This window comes from Stegostoma tigrinum, chromosome 1, assembly GCF_030684315.1.
Source record: "Stegostoma tigrinum isolate sSteTig4 chromosome 1, sSteTig4.hap1, whole genome shotgun sequence".
Lineage (NCBI taxonomy): Eukaryota > Metazoa > Chordata > Chondrichthyes > Orectolobiformes > Stegostomatidae > Stegostoma > Stegostoma tigrinum.
Genome location: NC_081354.1, coordinates 63592112 through 63615113, shown reverse-complemented (window position 1 = coordinate 63615113; position 23002 = coordinate 63592112). Strand labels below are relative to the sequence as shown.

Genomic DNA, 23002 nt, shown 5'->3' with positions numbered 1-23002 from the left:
AATTGCTTTCCCCCTGCAGAAATATGTATTCAAAGCTATCCGACTGCTTCTGAGTCAGGACTCCCTTGTTTCTGCTCCAAGCAGCTCATTCTGGCAGTTATTCCATCTAAAGACTGCTCAGTCTCAGTACAGCATTGCCTGAATCAGCGTGGCCAGAAAAGTGTTCTTGGTTAGAAACAGATCAACTCTATGATTTCCTTTGCCAAACTTCCTGGGTTTGGGTGTCGACTGGACGCAATTCTTTCTCATCTTCTTATTTGTAATGTGTTATCATAAATGTTACCAAATAACAGAAAACCAAACTAGTGACACCAACGCACACTGTTAATGCTTAAGACTCTGAATGTTATTGATATCTGACATCACAGTTAGATGCAGGCAATTAGTACCCACATTCAAAAACCTTCCAAGAAAATTAACCCAATTAAATTGGACCTCAACAAATTTTATCTCTTGCTTACAAAAACTAGTATTGCAGATTGATGGATTTGTTCCACATCATAACACTTACATGGCTGAATGTCAGATTCACCAGCATAAACAAATGCATTCCTAATAACATCATTAAACTGCAGAAGAAACAGAACATAAAAATGCTTCTGATTCATGAGACCTTTACTAGTTTGCATTACTTAAATAATTCAGCAACACATTTTCAAGCACATTAAATGCTGAAGTAACTCTTCATCTCTAACTTGATCTGTATTTGCTTTTAAGACTCCATTTCTAGTTAAGGCTTATCATGTGAAAGTAATTTGGGTTGATGTAAAACTAAAAGCCTCGCCTCTATTGGGCAAGTAATTAAAATGCATCTTTCTTCTGCTAGAAGTCCCAAACTCACCAAATTTGTCAGCACAAAAAGTGGGCTGTACTGACTGAGCACTGCAGCCAGTTTCCCTGCCTCAGCAGCTGACAACAGTCGGTCAGTGTACTCTTCAAGCAGAATCTGAGAATCAAAAAGAAATCACAAGGTATTAGTTTAATTGTTGAATATATTATGAAATGTCGTTTGCTGAAGAAATGCTAAAAGAATTATTTTAATATCAGTCAGGCTAGTGATTGAAATACTGTTGGTATTCAGACCCGCACACACGACTCTGTGCCCTACGTGGACCAAAAGGCATTTCAGTCTCAGTCTCCAGCAGGCATATGGCAAAATGTAAAGCCATACAGTAGAATTCCCACTCTTTCCTCCCCCCCCCCACCCCCCCAAAAAGAATGCCAAATACTTTACATAGAATCCCTACAATCTGGAAGCAAGCCATCTGACCCATCAAGTCCACACCGACTGTCCAAACAGTATCCCACCCAGACTCCCCCCTACTCTATTCCTGTAACCTTGCATTCTCATGGCTAATCCACCAAGCCTGCACATCTCTGGACACTACGGGCAATTTTCCATGGCTAATCCACCTAACCTGCACATCTTTGGACTGTGGGAGGAAAACCAGAGCATCCTGAGGAAACCCACACAGACACCAAAAGCACATGCAAACTCCACAGAGACAGTCACCTGAGAGTGGACTAAAACCTGGCTCCCTGGCACTGTGAGGCAGCAGCATGCTGCCTTCATGTAGAAGGAAAGCTGAGTGGAAAGATGGCTTCTGGGGGTGGGGGACTAAGTACACAGCCAACGGACCTTGTAGACCATGTGTCAGTGATGGATAGAAGCAGAGCGCTGGTACAAGAAGATTATGTGTCAGTTAGAATGCTTAACAAAGCTATTAATACCAATTTGAACATGCTAATTCAGCTTTCCTGATGATTGAGAGAACAGTATCAGAGTTTCATAAATAATTTGTCAATATGCGTCACAGTGTGGGACCTTTGCAGTGAGGTCAATTTTTATGAATATGTATTATTCCTTCATGGCATACAGCATTTCTAATGAGGAATTTATTGACTGTCCTTCATTACCCTTGGGAAAGTGCTGATGAGTTGCCTTCCTAAATTGTCGCAGTAAGTGTGCTCCCCTGCGCTGTTGGTGAGGGCAGTTCCTTTTGACTCGGACACAATAAAGGACAAAGACACAAAGAAAGTCCCAGTAATGACACATCAGAACAGTAAAAGTGACAAGGAGGAATTAATTCCAGAGGGCATGAGAGATAAACCTGGCCCAAATTTAAGATGCTTTCTAACAAGTGTTTCTGCAAAGTAAATATGCCAAACTGTTTTCTACAATTTATCTGATGCTGTCTGTGACCATCTTTTGCTGGGTGCTTGAATTAACGATGCACAAAGGAACAGCCCAGGATGACTGCAGTGCAGCTGATATGAACACAGAGGGTAGTGCAGTTAGTCAGTCATAATTAACACTTGAGAGTCCATGCTAATTACCTGTCTGATATTTGCTGATGGGTCAGAACTGGGCTCAGCCTAATGGACAGATCTGTGGTTATGTGAGATGCACAAATGTTGCTATGCATTCATTCACAATGCCCTCTCATATTTGGACAGCTCTGAAGTATGTAAATACTGCCTAATTGTTGTCTTTATCTGATATACCAGCAAATTGACTGTTGAGTTGAAGACGAAAAGCCCTATGTGGGTAAAGTTGTGGACAGGCCTACAGTCTTTCATACTCACAACTCTGGCGTTCTGTCATGATAGCGACCTTGAGCTGCTGCCAGGAGGTTACCTCAATTAGGCTGGGAGCTTTGTTTAAATTCACTCACATAATGTAGGCATCAATGGCTAGGCCAGCATTTATTGCCATCCCTACTTGGCCAGAGAGCAGTTAAGAGTCAACCCCTCTGTGGGTCTGGAGTCACATGTAGGCCAGACCAGGGCAATAGTGAGTCAGATGTGGTTTTCATGGCATTTAACAATGGTTTCATGGTCATCATTAGATTCTTAATTTCAGATTATTAATGAAATCCAAATTCCACCATCTGCCATGCAGAATTTGAACCTAGATTCTCATATCATTACCATGGTCTCTTGTTTAATAGTATAGTGATAATACCAATAGGCAATTGCCACCCCTTCTGAACATGGCGTGGGGCTGCTCTTATGTCAGCACAAAACTGTCATGGGCACAAAATGGTTCTTGAGAGGGCCTTAATTGGATATACTGGCTGACTATCTCTGACATGCAGCAGCCAAGGAGGTCCCCATTTGTCTCCTGGCAGAATGCATTGAAGTCAGGAAGGCAGCTCTATGCTGATATGTCTTTTCCCCTATTTTCATAGCTCTGCTTTTCCAGTTGGGGCTGTTAACCTGTTATTGCTGCATGCCCTCTGGGTAGACCCGTGACATTGGGAAACTGTCCCATTCTCCTTAATAAGCTAGCCAGTTATTAGGCCATTTCCAAAGCGGAAGAGCATGCTGAAATTGGGGGCATGTTATAAACCCTATATCCATCAATCACCAAGTCCAGTATTTCTCTCAGCTTAATGCACAAATCTTTAATCTAGTCATTTTGATTCTTAAATGTTCAGTTGGGTTAGGGTTAGGCCATTGATTTCTCTTCAAAATTGAGAAACACTTGCTGTTAGAGGCATAAACAATCAAAGATATTTTACCAGGTCCATCTGTGGGTTGTCCTTAAATCGACTGTAATCGTCATCACTCATTGAAACAAGCACATCGGCTAAAAGTCCCAGTGATGTGGAAATTCCCTAGAATTACAAAAAGTTTAACACAAACACAACAGTTAAAGTTACTTCAGAGATAGTAGGAACTGCAGATGCTGGAGAATCTGAGATAACAAGGTGTACAGCTTGATGAAGACAGCAGGCCAAGCAGCATCAGAGGAGCAGGAAGGTTGATGTTTCGGGCCTAGACCCTTCTTCAGAAAAATTTTCTGAAGAAGGGTCTAGGCCTGAAACGTCAGCCTTCCTGCTCCTCTGATGCTGCTTGGCCTGCTGTGTTCATCCAGCTGTACACCTTGTCGTCTCAGTTAAAAGTGCTGTGCATTTACTGCTTTTAAATCCATCCATATCCCCTCTCATTTTAAGCTCACACCAATATCTATAATGGTCTCTGCACAACTTTACCTTACAAGGGGTAGTGGAACATTCTGACCACTTTAAATTAATACAGGATGGAGGAAAGATCTTATGCACAAAACAGTGGAGGGAGAACCTGTGAGGGGTGAAGTGTACTCACCCACAAGTTGGGGCGTCTATCTTAGTAAATAGCCTATTGCGGCCATTCAGCCCATCATGTCTGTGCAGATCAACAAAGATCTGACGACACGCATCCCATTTTTCAGCTCTTGGCCCACAGCCCTGGATGGTATGACAACACCAATAAGTATCTAAATGCTAGTTTGATGGTTCAGGAGTTTCCGACTCAACCATCCTTTCAGATAGTAAGATTCAGACTCCTACTAGATCCTGGGTGAAAAGAATTCTCCTCAACCTACATGTCCTTTGGCTATTGACTCCATGACTAATGGAAAAGTTGCCTATCCACTCTATCTAGGCCTCTCATAATGTTATACATCTCTATCTGGATGCCCTTGGCTCCTCTCCTCTAGCCTATCCAATCATTCCTTATTGCTCGAACCCTCCAGCCCAGGCATTATCCTGGTAAATATTCATTGCATCCTGTAGTGTGATCATATTCTTCCTGTAATGCAGTGACCAGAACTTCACACATAACTCCAGTTGTGGCCTAACTACAGTTTATACAGTTCTAGCACAACCTCCTTGCTCTTGTGTTCTTTGCCTCAAATAATAAATGTTGGTATCCTATTAAGCTTTGTGACTATTTTCTCTCCCTGTCTTGTCTATTCATGGATTGGTGGATACACACACCCTAGGGTGCCTATGATGTTCAGTACATTCCAGGGTCCTACCATTTATAGTGTAAGCCTTGTTAGTTCTCTTCAAATACACCATCACACTTTCCCAGGTTGATTTCCATTTACCACTTCTCTGACCAGCCCATTGATTTCCTCCTGCAGTTTCTAGTTACCCTCCTATTTACCTGTTACGAAGTTGTGTAGAATAGTCATGAATTGGAAGAAAGGAAGTTAGAGTTTGTTGGAAAAGATGTTAGTGGGGAAAAGCAGTGTGCCAACCCTTTAAAAGATGGTGTTTTCAATGCTTGGAGTTAAAATGGATGTCTGATCAGCCCCTTGAAGTGCAGGTACACACAGAGGGTGTTTGAATGGACACATTTTGTATTGAACAGCCAAGCAGGATATTTTCCAAGACAATAAGACTTTTCAAATTTAGCTAATCAATTTGAACCAAGCCCTTAGGTACTTAAAACCTATTAAATTCAAATCTGATGGTGTTGACAACATCGAGCCAATCCAATGCAAGAAATACTATTATGTCATTATGGGAATAAAGATAAGGATATTTCGAAAAGTGGGTGAGCCATCTGAGGGGAGAGCCAATTGCAGCGAAAGTAAATCCATCATCCAAGATACAAAGCTTGCTTTCACATAAAATTATTGAGCTCTTTGAAAAGACCCATCAGAGGTACCACTTCAGTTTAACTCAAAGTCTTGACCAAACAAATTAACTTGGAGAGATTAAGTTTTGTTTTATTTTCTTATTAATTGGGTTGATATAAGTGGGACTTGTATTAATTTGAACAGCATTTTGGTAGAATTTAGACCAGTTTAGGAAATAGTTAGTAGCTTAAGGGGAAATTGTTTGGTTTGTTAGTAATCCTGCTAATTTGTTTGTTGTTAGGGTTAAATAAATAAATTGTTTCTTGTTACTTATAAAGTGGAAAACAGGCATTTTCTTTCTTTAAACCACTCTGTTAATGGATTACAAGGGGAAAGGCGAGCTTCTGTAGGTGTTTCAGGGGTAATTATTAGAAGGGAACCTCTACTCCCATCATAATAGGCTGGGGCTTGTGTTTTGGTTAATTTATCAGAGGGATTCAGCCATTCCCCTTCCATAACAACCAACCTACCAGTTTTCATGACATAGAGTTATAGAATTGTACAGCACAGAAACAGGTCCTTCAGTCCAATTCATCCAGGGTCAACCAGATATCCTAAATTAATATAGTCCCATATACCAGCATTTGGCCCTTTTCCCTCTAAACCCTTCCATTCATGCACCCATCCAGATGCCTTTTAAAACATTGTAATTAGACCAGTTCTTTTGGCAGCTTGTTCCAAACACACACTACCCTCTACGTGAAAAAGATGCCCTTTAGGTCTCTTTTAAATCTTTCTCCTCTCATCTTAAACCTATACCCTCTAGTTTTGGACTCCCCTACCTTGGTCTAACCAATCAACCTTGGCTATTCACCCTATCCACACCCCTCATGATTTTATAAACCTCTATAAGGTCACCTCTCAGCCTCCAATGCTCCAGAGTCACCTCTGAACATCTTGAACATAGACTGACATTTAAGTCTAAATCATTAATGTACTTCACAAACAAGGACTCCAGCATCAAGTCCCTGCAGAATACCATTGGAAACAGACTTCCAGTCACGGAAATATCCCTCTATCATAACTGACTGCTTCATGGACCTCAGTCAATTTTGGTCCAATGTGCCCCTTTGCTTTCAATCTCATGGGTTCTTATTTTCTTGACCAGACTCTCATGAGACACTTTCTCAAAAACACTTGTTATAGTCATGTAGACCGCGTCGAAAGTGTGACCCTTGTCAACACTTCTGGTTACCTCATCAAAAGGTTTAATCAAATGTGTCACACATGACCTTCTGTCAACGAATCGGGGTTGATTATCTATGATTAATCCACATCCTTGCAAGTGCAGATATATTCTGTCTTTCAGAATTCTTTCTATTAACTTCTCCACCACTGAGGTTGGGCTGATTTGCCAGTAATTTCCTGGGCAATCTGTTCCTCCATTTTTAATATTGCAACAACATGAGGACTTCTCCAGTCCTTTGACACCTAACCTGTGGTGAAAGAGGTTTTGAAAATAACTGCCTGGCCTTGATTTCTCATCCCTCATCTCTCTTAACAGCCTTGGATAGATCTCATCTAGGCAAATGGAATTATCCTGCTGCTACTTCCTGTCTCCCTATGTTAATTTCTTCTAATATTTCCCAGTTCGCCAAGCTGGTCTCCATACCTTCATTGTACTTTCCATGAAGACCAACAAGGACTGTGCCCATGTCTTTTGGGTTCACACACTGACAACAAAGTGGATGACTACACATTTTCCCACATTATATTCCATTTGCCATGTTTTTCGCCCACTCACTTAACCTGACTCTATCCCTCGGCAGACTCATTGTGTCTTCCTCATCATTTGCCTTTCCATCCATTTTTGTGTCATCTGCAACTTTGGCTATAGTACTTTAACTTGCCTTATATAGGTCATTAATATATTTTTTTAAATAATTGTAGCCCCAGAACGGATCCTTGTGGCACTCTGCTGGTTATCGGTTGCCATTCTGAAAATGCCCCTCTTATTGGAACTCTGTCTTCTATTAGTTTACCAATCGTCTATTTGTGCCTATATATTATCTCTATCACCATGAGGCTCTTATGTTATCAAATGGCCTTACATGTGTTACCTTCTCAAACACCTGGAAGCTTAAATATGTTATATTCAGTTCTTCCCTTTATCATGTGTAGGAATGATAACCCCCTTATTAAGCCATGCTGATTCTGCTCCTTTCTCCTGCTTCATTCTCTACCAAGCTTATATTAACTTTGGCTCCTCTGTCTCTAAACTTGTGTTGTCTATCTTGATATTATTGGCAAGTTCATCCTCAAAGTTTATTTTTCCCCTACTTATCATTCTTTTCATCAAATATTGCTGCTTTTTTTAACCATTCCCAGTCCTCTGGCTTACCATTAATCGTTACCACATTGTACATTCTTTCTTTCAATTTGATACTATCCTTAACTTCCCTGGTTTACCATGGTTGGATTCTCCTATTCCTAGAATCCATCTTTCTCGTTGAGATATACCCTTGCTGTGGGCCATGAAGTATTTTCTTAAATGTCTACCACTGTTCCTCAACTGTCTTTGCTGCTCAATGTCTTTACAAGTCCACTCAGCTAGGTCTACCCTCATTCCTTTCTAATTGCCCTTAGGTTTAGCATAGTTATTTCAGACCCAGGTTTTGCCTTCTCAAAGTTATGATCATGTTTCCTCATGCATCTTTTACTCTAACATTGTGTATTAACTCTGCCTCATTATACATCACCAGATCCAAATAGCCTGATCTCTTGCTGGATCCATGACATATTGTTCTAGGATATTATCGTGAATAGACTCTGTAAATTCTTTCTTGTGGCTATCTCTGCCAATCTGATTATCCAAATCTATGCGAATGTTCAAGTCCCCCATCATTAATGTACTTCTTCTTTTACTTTCCTTTAGTAACGCCTGATTTATTCTTTACCCTACCATTTAGCTACTGTTAGGGGACCTATGGATTATTCCCACCAGTGTCTACTTTCCCTTTATATTTTTACCTCTGCCGATAAGGGTGTGCATTTGTCTGTCCCTAGATCATTTTTTGGTACTTATTCCAACCTGTTCTAACAAAACCATCCATTCCTTCCCGCCTGTCCTTTCAAAAAGTCTCATTTCCCTGAATATTTAGTTCCCAGCTTTGATCTTCTTGTTGCCATGTCTCATAATATCATACCTATTAGCCTGCAATTGTGCTGTTAATCTATATAATTTGTTCTGAATGTTACATGCACTAAAGTAAGGCACCAACAGTTTTGCCTGATACCATTGCATTCTCCTTCAACCATATTTACTGGTGCTTTTCTAAATCTGCACACTCTGTCCCTACATGTCCCATTCTGAACAAATCACAAAGGTGAAAACCAAGTTGGTCATTGCTGAATTCAAACTAATGCCAGTTAATATGGAGTCTAGGAACTTTTAGAGTAGGTGTAAAGGGAAAGTAAATTCTATGGAACTGTCAATCTGTTAAATTTTCTAAATAGCTGCCCTTTAGTGCTGCCATATTGTGTGCTAAGTAAGCTGTCATTTCCCTCTCCCAAACCCTTTATTTAGTTAAAAGCCCTCCAGTCAGCACTAGTTATTTGGTTTGCTATGTTATGGATTTCAGCATGGTTCAAGTGAAGCCCATTCCACTGGAACAGCTCCATTCCTCTCCAGAACTGGCACCAGTGCCTGAAGAACTGAAAGCCATTGCACACGCACCAATCTTTCAGCAACACATTTAACTCTTTGACTTTATTTGGCCTATGCTAGTTTGCCTTTAGCTCAGGTAATATTCCAGAGATAATCTTGGAGATGATGCTTTCTTAATTTAGCTACTAACTGTTAAAATCCTTTCAATAAGATCTCTTTCTAGAACCTACTTTCAACTGATGTCCTCTTATTTCCACGAAAACGTAACTCTTATGCCACCTTACTATCAATTCGTGACCTCTCCACCCTTGTCCCTATGGCCTCTTAAAATTCCTAAACCAACTTGGTGCCAATTTATGCCAACCTAGAGGGCCACACCCATTATTATTTGTCCTTACACCCACCATGTCAACTAGCACCCATCAATTACCCACCAGTATCCACCTTTGACAGGCCTCAGAAGCCATACTGAGATGGAAAGCAACAACATTCTAAGTATCTATTTACAAATTTCACTAAATTAAAAAAAAATCGTCTTATGTAAATCTTGTTCCATCTTATCTTATTCCAGCTTATGTAAAGATGAGGCATGAAGGATCAGTTAGGGTGCTTGAGAGTTACAAGTTAGCTAGGAAAGACCTAAATGGAGAGCTAAGAAGAACCAGGAGGGGGCATGAGAAGTCTTTGGCAGGTAGGATCAAGGAAATCCCTAGAGCTTTCTATAGGTTTGTCAGGAATAAAAGAATGACTAGAGTAAGATTAGGGCCAGTCAAGGACAGTAGTGGGAAGTTGTGCGTGGACTCTGAAGAGATAGGAGGCACTAAATGAATATTTTTCATCAGTATTCACAAAGGAAAAGACAATGTTGTCGAGGAGAATACTGAGATACAGGCTATTAGGCTAGATGGGGTTGAAGTTCATAAGGAGGAGGTGTTAGCAATTCTGGAAAGTGTGAAAATAGATAAAACCCCTGGGCCAGATGGGATCTATCCTCGGATTTTCTGGGAAGCTAGGGAGGAGACTGCAGAGACTTGGCTTTGATCTTTATGTTGTCATTGTCTACAGGAATAGTGCCAGAAGACTGGAGGATAGCAAATGTTGTCCCCTGGTTCAAGAAGGGGAGTAGAGACAACCCTGGTAATTATAGACCAGTGAGCCTCACTTCGGTTGTGGTAAAGTGTTGGAAAGTATTATAAGAGATAGGATTTATAATCATCTAGAAAGGAATAATTTGATTAGGGATAGTCAACATGGTTTTGTGAAGGGTAGGTCATGCTTCACAAACCTTATTGAGTTCTTTAGGAAGGTGACCAAAAAGATGGATGAGGGTAAACTGATTGATGTGGTGTATATGGATTTCAGTAAAGCATTTGATAAGGTTCCCCATGGTAGGCTATTGCAGAAAATATGGAGGCTAGGGATTGAGGGTGATTTAGTCGTTTGGATCAGCAATTGGCTAGCTGTAAGAAGGCAGAGGGTTGTAGTTGATGGGAAATGTTCATCCTGGAGTTCAGTTACTAGTGGTGTACCACGAGGATCTGTTTTGGGGCCACTGCTGTTTGTCATTTTTATAAATGACCTGGATGAGGGCATAGAAGGATGGGTTAGTAAATTTGCGGATGACACTAAAGTCGGTAGAGTTGTGGATAGTGAGGAAGGATGTTGCAGGTTACAGAGGGACATGGATAAGCTGCAGAGCTAGGCTTAGAGGTGGAAAATGGAGTTTAATGTGGAAAATTGTGAGGTAATTCACTTTGGAAGGAGTAACAGGAGTACAGAGTACTGGGGTAATGGTAAGATTCTTGGTAGTGTGGATGAGCAGAGAGATTTTGGTATCCATGTGCATAGATCCCTGAAAGTTGCCACCCAGGTTGATAGGGTTGTTAAGAAGGCATATGGTATGTTAGGTTTTATTGGTAGAGGGATTGAATTTCGGAGCCATGAGGTCATGTTGCAGTACAAAACTCTGGTCCGGCCATGCTTGGAGTATTGCCTATAGTCCTGGTCACTGCATTATAGGAAGGAAGTGAAAGCATTGGAGGGGGTGCAGAGGAGATTTACCAGGATGTTGCCTGGTATGGAATGAAGGTCTTATGAGGAAAGGTTGAGGCTTGAGGGTGTTTTCATTAGAGAGAAGAAGGTTAAGAGGTGACATAATAGAGACATACAAAATGATCAGACGATTAGATAGGGTGGACAGTGAGAGCTTTTTTCCTCAGATGGTGATGGCTAGCACGAGAGGACATAGCTTTAAATTGAGGGGTGATAGATATAGGACAGATGTCAGAGGTAGGTTCTTTACTCAGAGAGTAGTAAGGGTGTGGAATGCCCTGCCTGCAACTGTAGTAGACTCGCCAACTTTAAGGGCATTTAAATGGTCATTGGATAAACGTATGGATGATAATGGAATAGTGTAGGTTAGACGGGCTTCTGTTTGGTTTCACAGGTCGGCGCAATATCGAGGGCTGAAGGACATGTACTACACTCTAGTGTTCTATGTTCTATGTTCTATTCAATGCATTTAAATTACCTCAAGTACTTAACTCCTCATTAAAACAAGCATTTGTATTCATCATCATACATCAAAGATGAATAACCTTCAATAGTCTCTCGGAGCTGTCAATCAGACTGTGAACTTACAGCTCCCTGAACTATGAAAGGCTGTAGGAGCTGTCAAACAGCAATAATATCACAACAATAGTACTTAGAGTTACATCAACAAACATTTATTGAAACTGCAAGTACAATTTTTTTTCCACTTGTAATCATGGGCAGGGAATTTAAGTAATCTGACAGATTGACAGTTCTATAGAATTTATTTTCCCTTTACACCTACTCGAAAAGTTCCTATTGTTCACAGTGGGGGAGAAGACTCCATAGTAAATGGCATTAGTTTGAACTCAGCAATGACCAACGTGGTTTTTGCCTTTGTGATTTGCTTGTTGTCCTCATTCCTGTATTGGAAAATGGAACTTGTCAGAAATTTGGGAGAGTGTGGAGTTCTGGAATTTAGACACACTGTTGGGTTTCCAAAACTCCATGAAAACATAGGTCAGGAATTCAATTCCCTCTGCACTGGCAAGCAGAATGTTTGAGAAAAAAAGTCATGTTAACACTCAATGCTCAGGCTAAAATGTAAATAATGACCAATACTGTTAAGGGGATTAATGGTGCCTGTGAAACTGAAATCTAGTACAAGATGCCATTTTCGGAGGAGGGTTAAACGGAAAATACACACTTCATGGAAAATTATAACAGGAATAGAGAAATCTAAACAAACCTTTTTATCTGGTTGAGGAAGTTGATAAAATCCCACAATGGAAGCCCAAATCAGCTCTGCAGCTTCGTACCACAGCCCTAAAAATTAATCAGAAAATAAAACATCAACAGATCTCTAGATGCTTTCTCCAAAATAGAATTCTATTTTCAGTTCAGCAGCACATTGACATAGTGTCGGGATCACATGCCTCAAAGTCAGACAACTTGGTCAGAAAGTGTCTATTCAAATACATTTTCCTTTTATGGTTCTGAAAATGTTAATTAATCTATTTTTTGTATTTACTAATGCATTTTCCCTTCTATGCGAAATTCTACATGCTTTCTGATTATAACAATCTTTCATGACTTGGCGTTAATATTGCTAATTTAGAATTTAGACTATTACAGGGACAACTGAGGCTATTTGCTTGTGTTTTAAATGCCCTCTTGGCTCTCTGATGTGATGTTAAAATGGCTTGACATTTAAATAGTGCAGTCTTCACACAAGCAGAAAATTAAAGTCATATTTGTTTGTAAAGGAGTACCACATCCAATCAAGCATGGTGGTGGTCTACCGGTAGTTAACAGGGGAAGGATGTTCCATCAACGATCCTATCTTCAGGTAAGATATAGTCAGCATGAGTGCAAGAGACATGACTGAAGTGACTTCAGCCAAAAGTGTAAAACAGACAATTTCACTCACTCTTCTCCCTAGCCCCTCATGATAAGTAATATTGTGAGCCAACTCAGGTCACCACAAGGGCTGCTTTTTATCATGAGGGTGGAATTCTCACTTCTGTGATTGGCCAGTTGGCTCCATCGTCATTAAATGGCCGCGGTGTTGGAAGTGGGCTTTCTGCACTCTTCAAAGAGGAAGTGGCTGAAAGCTCTCTTTTCCCAGCAGTTCCACTGGGAAGGGTGGCCACTTATAAGAGTGCAACAGTGCCCAACAAAGGTATTCAGCAGTACAGCCCAGACAATGAGATGGATCTTGACTTCACTGAGAACAAGGCTGGCAGTACCTGAAAAGAAGTAATGAGGAGGTAGTCGGGCAGTGGATGGCAGTTGAAGGGAAGAATATGAGAGTAGTTCATGCTTTGTGTGGGGCCTCTGAGTTTGTCCGACCAGGAGACATCCCAATCTCTGTCCAACCCATCCCTCTGGCTAGTAGGTTTCACTGGGTGGCCTGGATACTGGGTGTAGGCCTCCTGCACTGCGGATGAAATCCCTGTGGTGGCAGCAGGAGGCCCACAAGTGACCGTCAGTTGGCCATTTAAGTCTCTCAACCAAGGGCGAGTACGCCTGCCCTGCAGTGGCAAGCTACACTTAGGGTGTGGGTTGTGGGTAAAAGATGGTCTCAGCGCAGTGGTATGTTGTACAATTTCATACCCACCTGTCTGCTATCCTACCTTTTGGAAAGTGCACTTTCCTGGCTCAAGCAACTGAGTGCATTGGGCACTGATAATTAATTGAAGGCAATGGGTCTGACATAGCCCGACCATCATGTTGAAGATCTGTGCATTAGAACCAGCTATCCTTTGCGTCACAATGTTTCTGTGCATCTGCAATATTGTTAATGACTGTTGATGCAGAGGATTGCCAGGTAGGGCTTATTCAGACAAGATTAATCAATTCCAGTTACCTCCCTTGAAACCTCCTTTAAACCATCAGTAAAGTGATGGAAAGAGTTGTCAACAATGCGAACACACCACCTCTTAACCAATAATCATCAATATTGATGCTCACTGGTGTGTTGGTATCACTACAGCCTTGATTGAAGCATTGAGAAAAGACCCAGGTGCCAGAAGAGATGCTCTCAACATCAAGGCAGTTCCCAACTGATAATAGACCTGAGAAGCCCTGGCAAGACTGCTATCAATAAGGATCAGAGCAAAAACTCTCCCCAGCAGGTGAAGTCATAACACATACAAAACAGATGGATGGATGTACTTAGCATTCAGACAATGATTACTGGATGACATTTGTTATGAGGTACAAGATATAAGCAGCTACATGGTGGGTGATGTTGGGGGTCGGGGGAGCTGTTGTGGTAGGATGATAGTATCCCTACCTCTAGACCAGAAGACCCAAACACTAACCCTCACCCTAGTTAGTCCCAAAGGTGTTTGTGTAATTATATCTCTGAACAGGTTAATTAGAAATATCTACGACAGGTTAAAGAAGGAGGTTGCAGGGGTCTTGTGACACACTGGTAGCCAGAGACCTGGATTCAAGTTCTATCTGTTCCAGAGTCATGTCAACATTCCTGACCAGGTTGATTAAAAAATAACTATAATAGGTAAGACCCTTACAACTGGAAATACAAAGCTCCAAAACAAACTCAAATGAACACATTACAAGATAACAAAGTGTGGAGCTGGATGAACACAGCAGGCCAAGCAACATCTTAGGAGCACAAAAGCTGACGTTTTGGGCCTAGACCCTTCTAGGCCCGAAACGTCAGCTTTTGTGCTCCTAAGATGCTGCTTGGCCTGCTGTGTTCATCCAGCTCCACACTTTGTTATCTTGGATTCTCCAGCATCTGCAGTCCCCATTATCTCTGAACACATTATGATATTGTTCAGTGTATTACCAAAGGAGTTAAATCCATCTTTGATCTTACCTAGTTTTTGTAGGATCTGTCCCCTTATCTGAACGCTGACAGCCTGCACCAATGTTCGGTCACTCATTTTCTCATAGACCCAAGTACCTGCACATCACAAGAAGTATTGGAAGAGGCCGCAGAAAGAGGAAACAAAATCACACACAGCAGTCCTGACATAGAACTGTATTACTCTGCACTGGAGTCTCTATGTTTTCAAAACCAATTATAGCAGATTTAACAATGGGATTAAATATCAGACCGCTTTTGTCCTGGGCAGATGCTGTCATTTGAATGCAATAAATCCCAGAAGGCACTGGAGCAGACGGTGTCATGTAGCAGGTAAAATTTAGACTGGTCCAGTCTCCAGCCAATCAACGTTTAGTTAGGAGGATTGCTAGGATATGTAACTGTGCACACAAATCATCATCAGGGATTCAGTTACCAACAGTGAAGTTCATTATGATAATGAATGGAAATCAATGTAAAAGTAATTGGATGCGGGAATATTTGGGGAGTAATTGGAATACTGATCCATTTTGGCCTATTGTTGAAGTTGAATTTCACATCAATGAAGCTAATTCTGTTCTATTTGTCTAAAGAAGGGTCACTGGACCCAAAACATTAACTCTGATTTCTCTTCACAGATGCTGTCAGACCTGGTGAGCTTTTCCACTTTATTGCAAATAAACTTTGTGAACAATTTTCAGTGTGCGCACAGGATGCTTAGAAGTAGGAATGAACATAAGTTCTGCATGTAGGACATTTTTGTTTTGTCCACAGGATGAAACTATTTTATGATAAAACGACAGGAGTATTCTGTCCCTTTAATAGTTTGCGGCCTGGACAGGATCAATCAAATGTTTTAGAAACCAATAAGGCAGTTTACGGTCAGTGTTCCTATTCTGTCCCTTGAAATATGAGATAACAAGTTGTAGAGCTGGATGATCACAGCAGGCCAAGCAGCATCAGAGGAGCAGGAAAGCTGATGTTTCAGGTTGACAGCCTGCTCCTAGATCTGCTGAGCTTCTCCAGCAACTTGGTTTTTGTTCCAGGTATGTTGGTGCTTGGTGTAAGTACGAGCACTCAGAGCTCTGAAACTTGTGTGTAATCAATTTGGTTTAGTAGACTTTTATCAAATGTAATATCGATTGCCAAATAATGAGAAGTAGACAGACCAAACCAAAAGTAAGCTGAAGATACTGTGTTTTGAGGTAGTGTATTAATTTAGGCATCTGGCAGGATATCTGAGATAACAAGGTGTAGAGCTGGATGAACGCAGCAGGCCAAGCAGCATCAGAGAAGCAGGAAAGCGGACGTTTCGGGCCTAGAGATCTACACCTTGTTACTCAGAATCTCCAGCATCTGCAGTTCTTACTATCTCTGGCAAGATATCTGAATAACAGTCAGACTCTGATTTAAAATGCTGAAACTGCAGTCTTGTTAAAAAGTCTTGTCTAACAGAAACTGTCTAGTATTAGCAATTATCTGCCAATCAAATTTTTAAAAGTATTTGCCTGTGCTAATTACTGTATCTGTTATTTCATCATTGTATTTAATCTCCATGTTTTTAGTCATCTAGATACCTAATCTTTAAATGTCCTTCCTTTTCCCCGCACAGGAAAAGGTCTATTTTTTACTCTAACCACCGGTTTTTGAAGGCCTCTTTACCTAATGACTCCTCTGCCAATAATTTTATTCCAATTCACTTCAACCAGAACAACGTTCAACTCTCTAAAACTAATTGTCTGCCAGTTAATATTTTTGACTGACATGTGGATTTTGACACTGGCTAATAAATATATGCCAGCTTGGATTGCTTAAAGGAAAGTTGTATCTGATTTTAGTAACAGAGGTGTACTAAACCTTGACAACAAGGAACACTGTTTTCCACTCTGGGCACAATCCCTCAGAATAGTTACCAAGGCTTGGAGAGGGTGCAGGTGGGCTTGACAAGAATGGCACTAGGAATGAGGGATTTCAATTAACTCGGGGCTGAAGAAGTTGGTGTTGTTTTCATTTCAGCAATGTGGGTAACAAAGGAGGCCTAACAGAGTTGGTCAAAATCATGGATGGTTTTGACAGAGGAAATAAGGAGAAACTGTTTCCAGTGGCAGGGAGGTTCATAAACTGAGAGCATAGATTTAAAATTAGGTGCAAGAGGCAACACAGGAAAACCCCTGTATTACAAAATGGGTTATTCTGATCTGGAAAGCACTGGCAGCAATTTCAACAGAAACATTCAAAAGTGAATGTAATTAGTACATCAAGAGGAAATACTTGCAAGATTTGAGGAAAATGCAAGAGAGTGGGATTAAATGAGTAGCTCTACCAAAAAGCAGCACATGTACCTTAGACTTAACGGCCTTCTTCTGTGCTTTACCCATTCTGTGAGTTCATGGTTTTAGATGCATTCAGTATCATCACTTAGCATGTCATGCCAGGAAAATCAACAGCATTGCAGTGAACATAAAGGAAGTGAAAGATTGAAGTGTCAGAGAAGACGTGGAATTTCCAGCTATTGGTTAAGCACGAGGAAAATATCCTCCACCACTGACATAAAAGGCAACAGTAAGATGACATCTCCAATACTGTGTGTAGTTTTGGTCTCTTTGGTTAACAAAGAATGTAAATGCATTGGAGATAGCTCAGAGGAGGTTTATTACATTGGTGCCTGGAATGAATGGGTTGCTTTCTGAGGAAAGATTAGGCAGGCCGGGGTTATTTCCACCGGTGTTTAGAAGAGTGAAGGGTGAATTGATTTAAGTGTGTAGGATCCTGAATGGACTCAATAAGGTTTTGATTAAATTACACCATGTTGCTTTCTCATAAAAATGAAAATGTTCTTGATTTGGGCATGAAAAGGATGTTTCCTCTTGTGGGTGAGTCCAGAACTAAGCAACACCAATAGCAAAATGGGTGTTTTCCTTTTAGAAAAAAGGTGAGGGAATTTTATTTCTCTCAGAGGACCATGGAACTCTCTGCCTCAGAAAATGGTGGAGATGGGCCATTGAATATTTTTAAGGTGGAGTTAGTTTGATTGTTGTTATGTAGTAGAATCAAATAGATGTGAATGTTGAATTCAGATGACAAACTTGTCAGACAAAATGTTACTGAATGGCAGAGCACAGCAAAAGAGCCAAATCGACTACTCCTATTTCTATTGTTTAGGTTTTGTCGATAAAACCCAGCCATTACCTATCACAAAACATCAAAATGAAAATAAGCTCCCAAAAATGCATAAAAATGATAGTAAGCTTATAGTTAAACGAACTTACAGCTAAGCAATACCCTGAGGTGGGGTCTTCAATGCTGGAAATCAAATAGGGACAAGAACATAATGGCGTGGTTGGATGAAGCACTCGTGGGAAGTATGCAATTATAGTCTGGACTTTATTGCTGGACAGGCAAATAGATGTGATGGATCAGGTTTCAATGTGTTTTCCTATTTTACTGAAATGTGTAATTATTATCTTAAATTTTCTTATTTTGTGATCACTATTGCCTCTGTGTTCCCCTGTGCCTGTTGCTTGTGCTGTGGTTCATTTCCCTATTAATTAATCAGCAGCGATTCCTTCTATTAAAACCAGCAGAAAGATAATAAGCTTACTTTGGCAGCCAGCTGAAATGATCTTGAACGATTGCAAAATACTTCGAAAGACAGAAATTAGGTAGAAACTCCATTCATCATATATCAATATAAAACACATATAAGAAAGTGATTTTTGCTGAAGTATTCACTAACCTGTTGCCCCACTGTTATTTATGAGGCTGCTCAGGATATATTCAGCTTTCAAAAGTTTGCCTGTTAACATTAAAAGAGCGTTACTTGATTTAAGAAGAATTAATGATGCAACATTAATTTAGATGGTTGCTTTGCAGTGATTGCGGTGAGGAAAAGAACATAGTTATTTTGTGCAGGTTTGACAAAGGGCTTAATGAAGGACCACTAACTCAAAATGTTAACTCCGTTTTCGCTCCATGGACGCTGCCAGACTGTTGAGTTTCTCTTGTACTTTCGGTTTTTGTTTCAGATTTCCTGCATCTGCATTTCTTTATTTTTATTCAAGAGAATACTACAGGCTCCTGGCATTGCTGAAAGTGTGCTTTAAAGTTGCATTCCTAAAACCTGAGCATACAACTTAACTGATACTGCAACGCAGTGAGAGGCACTGTCTTTAGGATGAAATGTTAAGATATGTCTTTATCTGCCATCTCATTTGGACATTGATACCCCATAATACTTTATTGAAAAGAAAATGCAAGTTCTCCCTAAAATCTTTGACTTTTCCTTCTTCAATTCTTCAGCTCTCAAAGGGTTAATCCCTAAAATGTAGACCTGTTTGGAATGGAGTACGCCATCTACATTGACAGTTTGTGCTGACTTTTGACTGGGCTGGCCTGTATAGTCCACAGAGCAGTAACCTAGGTTTCTGTGCATGCAGTGGAGTTTCACTTTGACAAGTGCCACATCCATAAAGCAGCCTAACTGACAAGACAGTGAGAAATATTCCCTTTACATTTAACAGGCTGTGCATGGCCAGTGTTTTCAGTATGTTTTGCATGGCCTCAGATTTGCAATAATGATCACAGAACAAGGCTTGTGCTGTACCTTCCAGGCTGCTGCACAGGTATGTAACCGTTGCACCATCGACAGGATGCAACCCAGAGCAGATTGCAACAGAAATTCCCAGGCACTGCACATGGGAGTTCGGGAAACTCGAATCCCTGACATGGGAGGGGTGGGAGGAGTGGAGTGGGTGAGTCCAATCACAGGGGAGGTTGATTCCCCCAATCTTTCTGGTTGAGGATCCAATCACTAATATGGATAGGTCTGATTGGGGACAGAGGACTGGGAATCAGGAGGCAGCTATTTCCCTTCTACTCTCCATTCAGCTGCTGGATTTCCCAGGAAGCCCGGATGACAGTGTTAAACCTGCAACCATGTTAAACCAGAGATTCATTACAATCTTTAGTTCGAGCAATTTAGCTGTTCTGTCTCTATACTGGGAATCTGTCTGACCTCTAGGGTGGGTATGAAAGTGGCCATGGCACCATTTCACAGAAAAACACAATTCTTCCCTGTTCATAGAGACCTTACAGTGAGGAAGCAGGCTATTCAGGCCATCAAGTCCACGCTGACCATCCGAACTGTACCCCACCCAGACCCACCCCATCCCTGTAAAGCTGCATTTCCCAACATAGTCTGCACATCCCTGGACACTCTGAATAATTAGCATGACCAATCCACATAACCTGCATGTCCTTGGACTGTGGGAGGAAACTACAGCACTTGGAGGAAACCCATGCAGACACTGGGAAAACATGCAAACTCCAAACAATGGTTGCCCGGCGGTGGAAGCAAATCCAGGTCCCTGGCACTGAGAGGCAATTGTGTTAACCACTGACCCACTGTGTCGCCTGGCTAAGGCTTCTGGCTAACATCTATCTCTCAATCGACACATGGTACATTACGATGCATCTGGATCTGCACAAATTTCCTGCAGTGTTTTCAGCATTACAATGGTGACTACACTTCAAAATAACTTCATTTTCTGCAGCAAAAACAGAAGTTGCTGGAGAAACTCAGACCCTTCTCAAGAAGGGTCACCGGACTTGAAGAGAAGTGTTAATCTGCTTTCTCTCCACAGATGCTACCAGACCTGTTGAGTTTCTCCAGCGATTTCTGTTTTTGTTTCGGATCTTCAGCACTCGCAGCTCGTTGTTTCAGTTCACTTTCTGCAGAGTATATTAGAAAGTCCTTTGGTCAAGAAAGCTGCCACATAAACCATTTGTTCTTTTATTTTCCATGATCAGGGAAGACTCCCTGAGTCGCAAGCAAATGTGCAACATAAAATATCTGTAATGTGAAATTATTATTTATAATGTGACTGTATGGACACTAAGACAAGGTCATTATTTTTATTGAACTAAACATGAGTAACTACATCTATTAAAATAATAGGGAATGAAATTTCATTTGAATTGTTGAGTGCATTCAAACACTAACGTCACACCATGGGACATCACTTTGCCAGCAGAACTGACGAAACTGCAAAATCTCCAAACTTATTGTTTTGAAAAATGAGAACATGATGGTTTTGAATGATGCATTGTGCATTCTGCTTGCTGTTATCCATTCTTGTTTCAAAATCTTTTGCAGTACTTCCATGATCTTTATTCCCTTTATTTCCTGTACTATTTTTCCCAGTTGGTATAAGACATATTGAGCGGACCTTGAGCAAACACTTTTCATTGCGGCATTTAAGTAGCCATTTACCTGGTTTTAGATTTAACAAAGGCAATTGAAAAATCAGAAGAGTTGTATTCAGTAATGATACCGTACACTTTGCAATTTAATATTGTACAGGGACAACAAAGCAGTGGGCACTTTCTGCAATCCAGGTAACTACTCAGTGTGATGAAACATATTGGGTTACTTCAATCAGCCAGCAGCTGCATTGTTTGTACAGTCAAGTGGCCTTGCTAAAATAAAGCGAATGTGCTGAAAGCGATAGGGAAAAACTGGCAGAATACTAGTCTCGTTTCTTAAACTCTTGATCAGAAGTATAGCAATTCAGACATCTCTAGTTTAAAATCGCTAGGGTACATTTATGAGGGAACAAAGCCACCAATTAGTATTTTCCACACCCATTCACAATCACTCTACCCTTTTGGCAAGAAATCCCTTTCTTTCTGGGCCTTTGTGTCTGTTCAAAGGGTCAGCAGTGGGTTTGAAAAGATGGCACTACGCTTAGTGGAATGACATTGTCTCCCCTGTTCTCCCCTCCCCAACTCAATTGGAACAAAATGTCCTCTTGATTAGTCAAGTGCTTGTTAATTGGAGTTTTGCCACGGAAACAGAGAAAGATCAACAGGAGTTACGTCACCTGAATTTACAGAGACTCGGGCCTGGCGAACAACCACCTGTGGCGCGATTGGTATTTCATGGCAACGCCTGTGCAGGCCTTTGGCAATCTGCAGAAGTTTGCTGGATGCATCGACCCAGTATAGAAACCTGTCAATCAAAAATACTGTGGCAGCTGCTGAAACGTAGTCACCAACAGAGATTGAGGCTTTCAGAAAAATCTGAGGAGAGAAAATACACTTTAAATTAAAATAAACCTACACGGCAGATTAGTAGAAAGTAAAAATGAGAAGTCCAAACATTAGCTCTGCACTTCTTGTTTAATTACGAATTTAACTGTAAGGTGATTTTCCTTGATTAATGTAATAGCAAAAACCTATGAAGGCACAAGGTCTTTCGTCCCAGTGTTAGAAAAGATTGATGACGCTACATATTGTATATGGAAAAGAATGTGATACAGTACTTAATGGAATGCCATCACTGTCCGTCCATCTAACAGAATAAAGTGCTGTATCAGTAAATGGAAGTTAGCTATAGAAACAGTATGAGCATTAAAAGTTTTGCGGGTGATAATTTTGACTTTTGATGGTATGGTATCCTATATGGTATATTGGAAAAGTCACTCCTCAAATATCTGTCTGGATTTTCATGTGCATTGAAGATATATGACAGGATCATGTTAAGTTACCACCAGGGTCAAAATTACTTTCTATGAGTAATGAAGACATAGGCCAATGTTAACAATCAGAGTGCACATTGGTCCTGCTGTTTGGAATACTTGGGCTATGAATAGCTACTCTGATAATTCCCAGAAGAGTAGTGGACTGTTCAGTAGCCAGTACCGGTGGCAATATTCAAAACAAAACTGCCGGTGGGTATGGTGGAAGCAGATTCAGTCATGGCTTTAAAAGTGAAATGGATAAGCACTCGAAAGGATACACTTGTCGAGCTACAGGAAAAGGGTGAGGGAATGGCCGATTGCTAAATGTCTGATGCAGAGAGCTGGCCCAGAATGGTCTCTTTCTGATGTCTAACCAGTCTGTAATTCGAAATTATTTCCTCCTGAGGATATTTGTTGATGCAAAGTGAAGATGTAATAGTTTATAAACTGTAAAAATATCCCAGGCAAATGTGTTGGTGGTTTGATTAGTATATTTTAATTCATGCCAGCAATCTGGATTGGATATGCAAACAAAATGCATAGCTCAATTATAGTTATTGTGTTGCGAGGAGACTTGTAAGATTGCTACCCAG

The 23002-nt window shown here is 40.8% G+C and overlaps 1 protein-coding gene across 2 annotated transcripts in view; it reads right to left on the bottom strand.

The window, feature by feature from the left end:
- Window positions 1-23002, bottom strand: part of alpk1 (alpha-kinase 1) — a 117152-nt gene that overhangs the window by 17892 nt on the left and 76258 nt on the right. For both annotated transcript variants that reach the window (XM_048544906.2, XM_048544897.2), the window contains exons 4-9: window positions 21771-21969; window positions 18626-18685; window positions 14902-14988; window positions 12301-12377; window positions 3525-3620; window positions 842-946 (exon numbers count right to left, since the gene is read on the bottom strand). In XM_048544906.2, the coding sequence (XP_048400863.2) occupies window positions 842-946; window positions 3525-3620; window positions 12301-12377; window positions 14902-14988; window positions 18626-18685; window positions 21771-21969 (624 nt within the window). The remainder of the gene's footprint in view (window positions 1-841; window positions 947-3524; window positions 3621-12300; window positions 12378-14901; window positions 14989-18625; window positions 18686-21770; window positions 21970-23002) is intronic.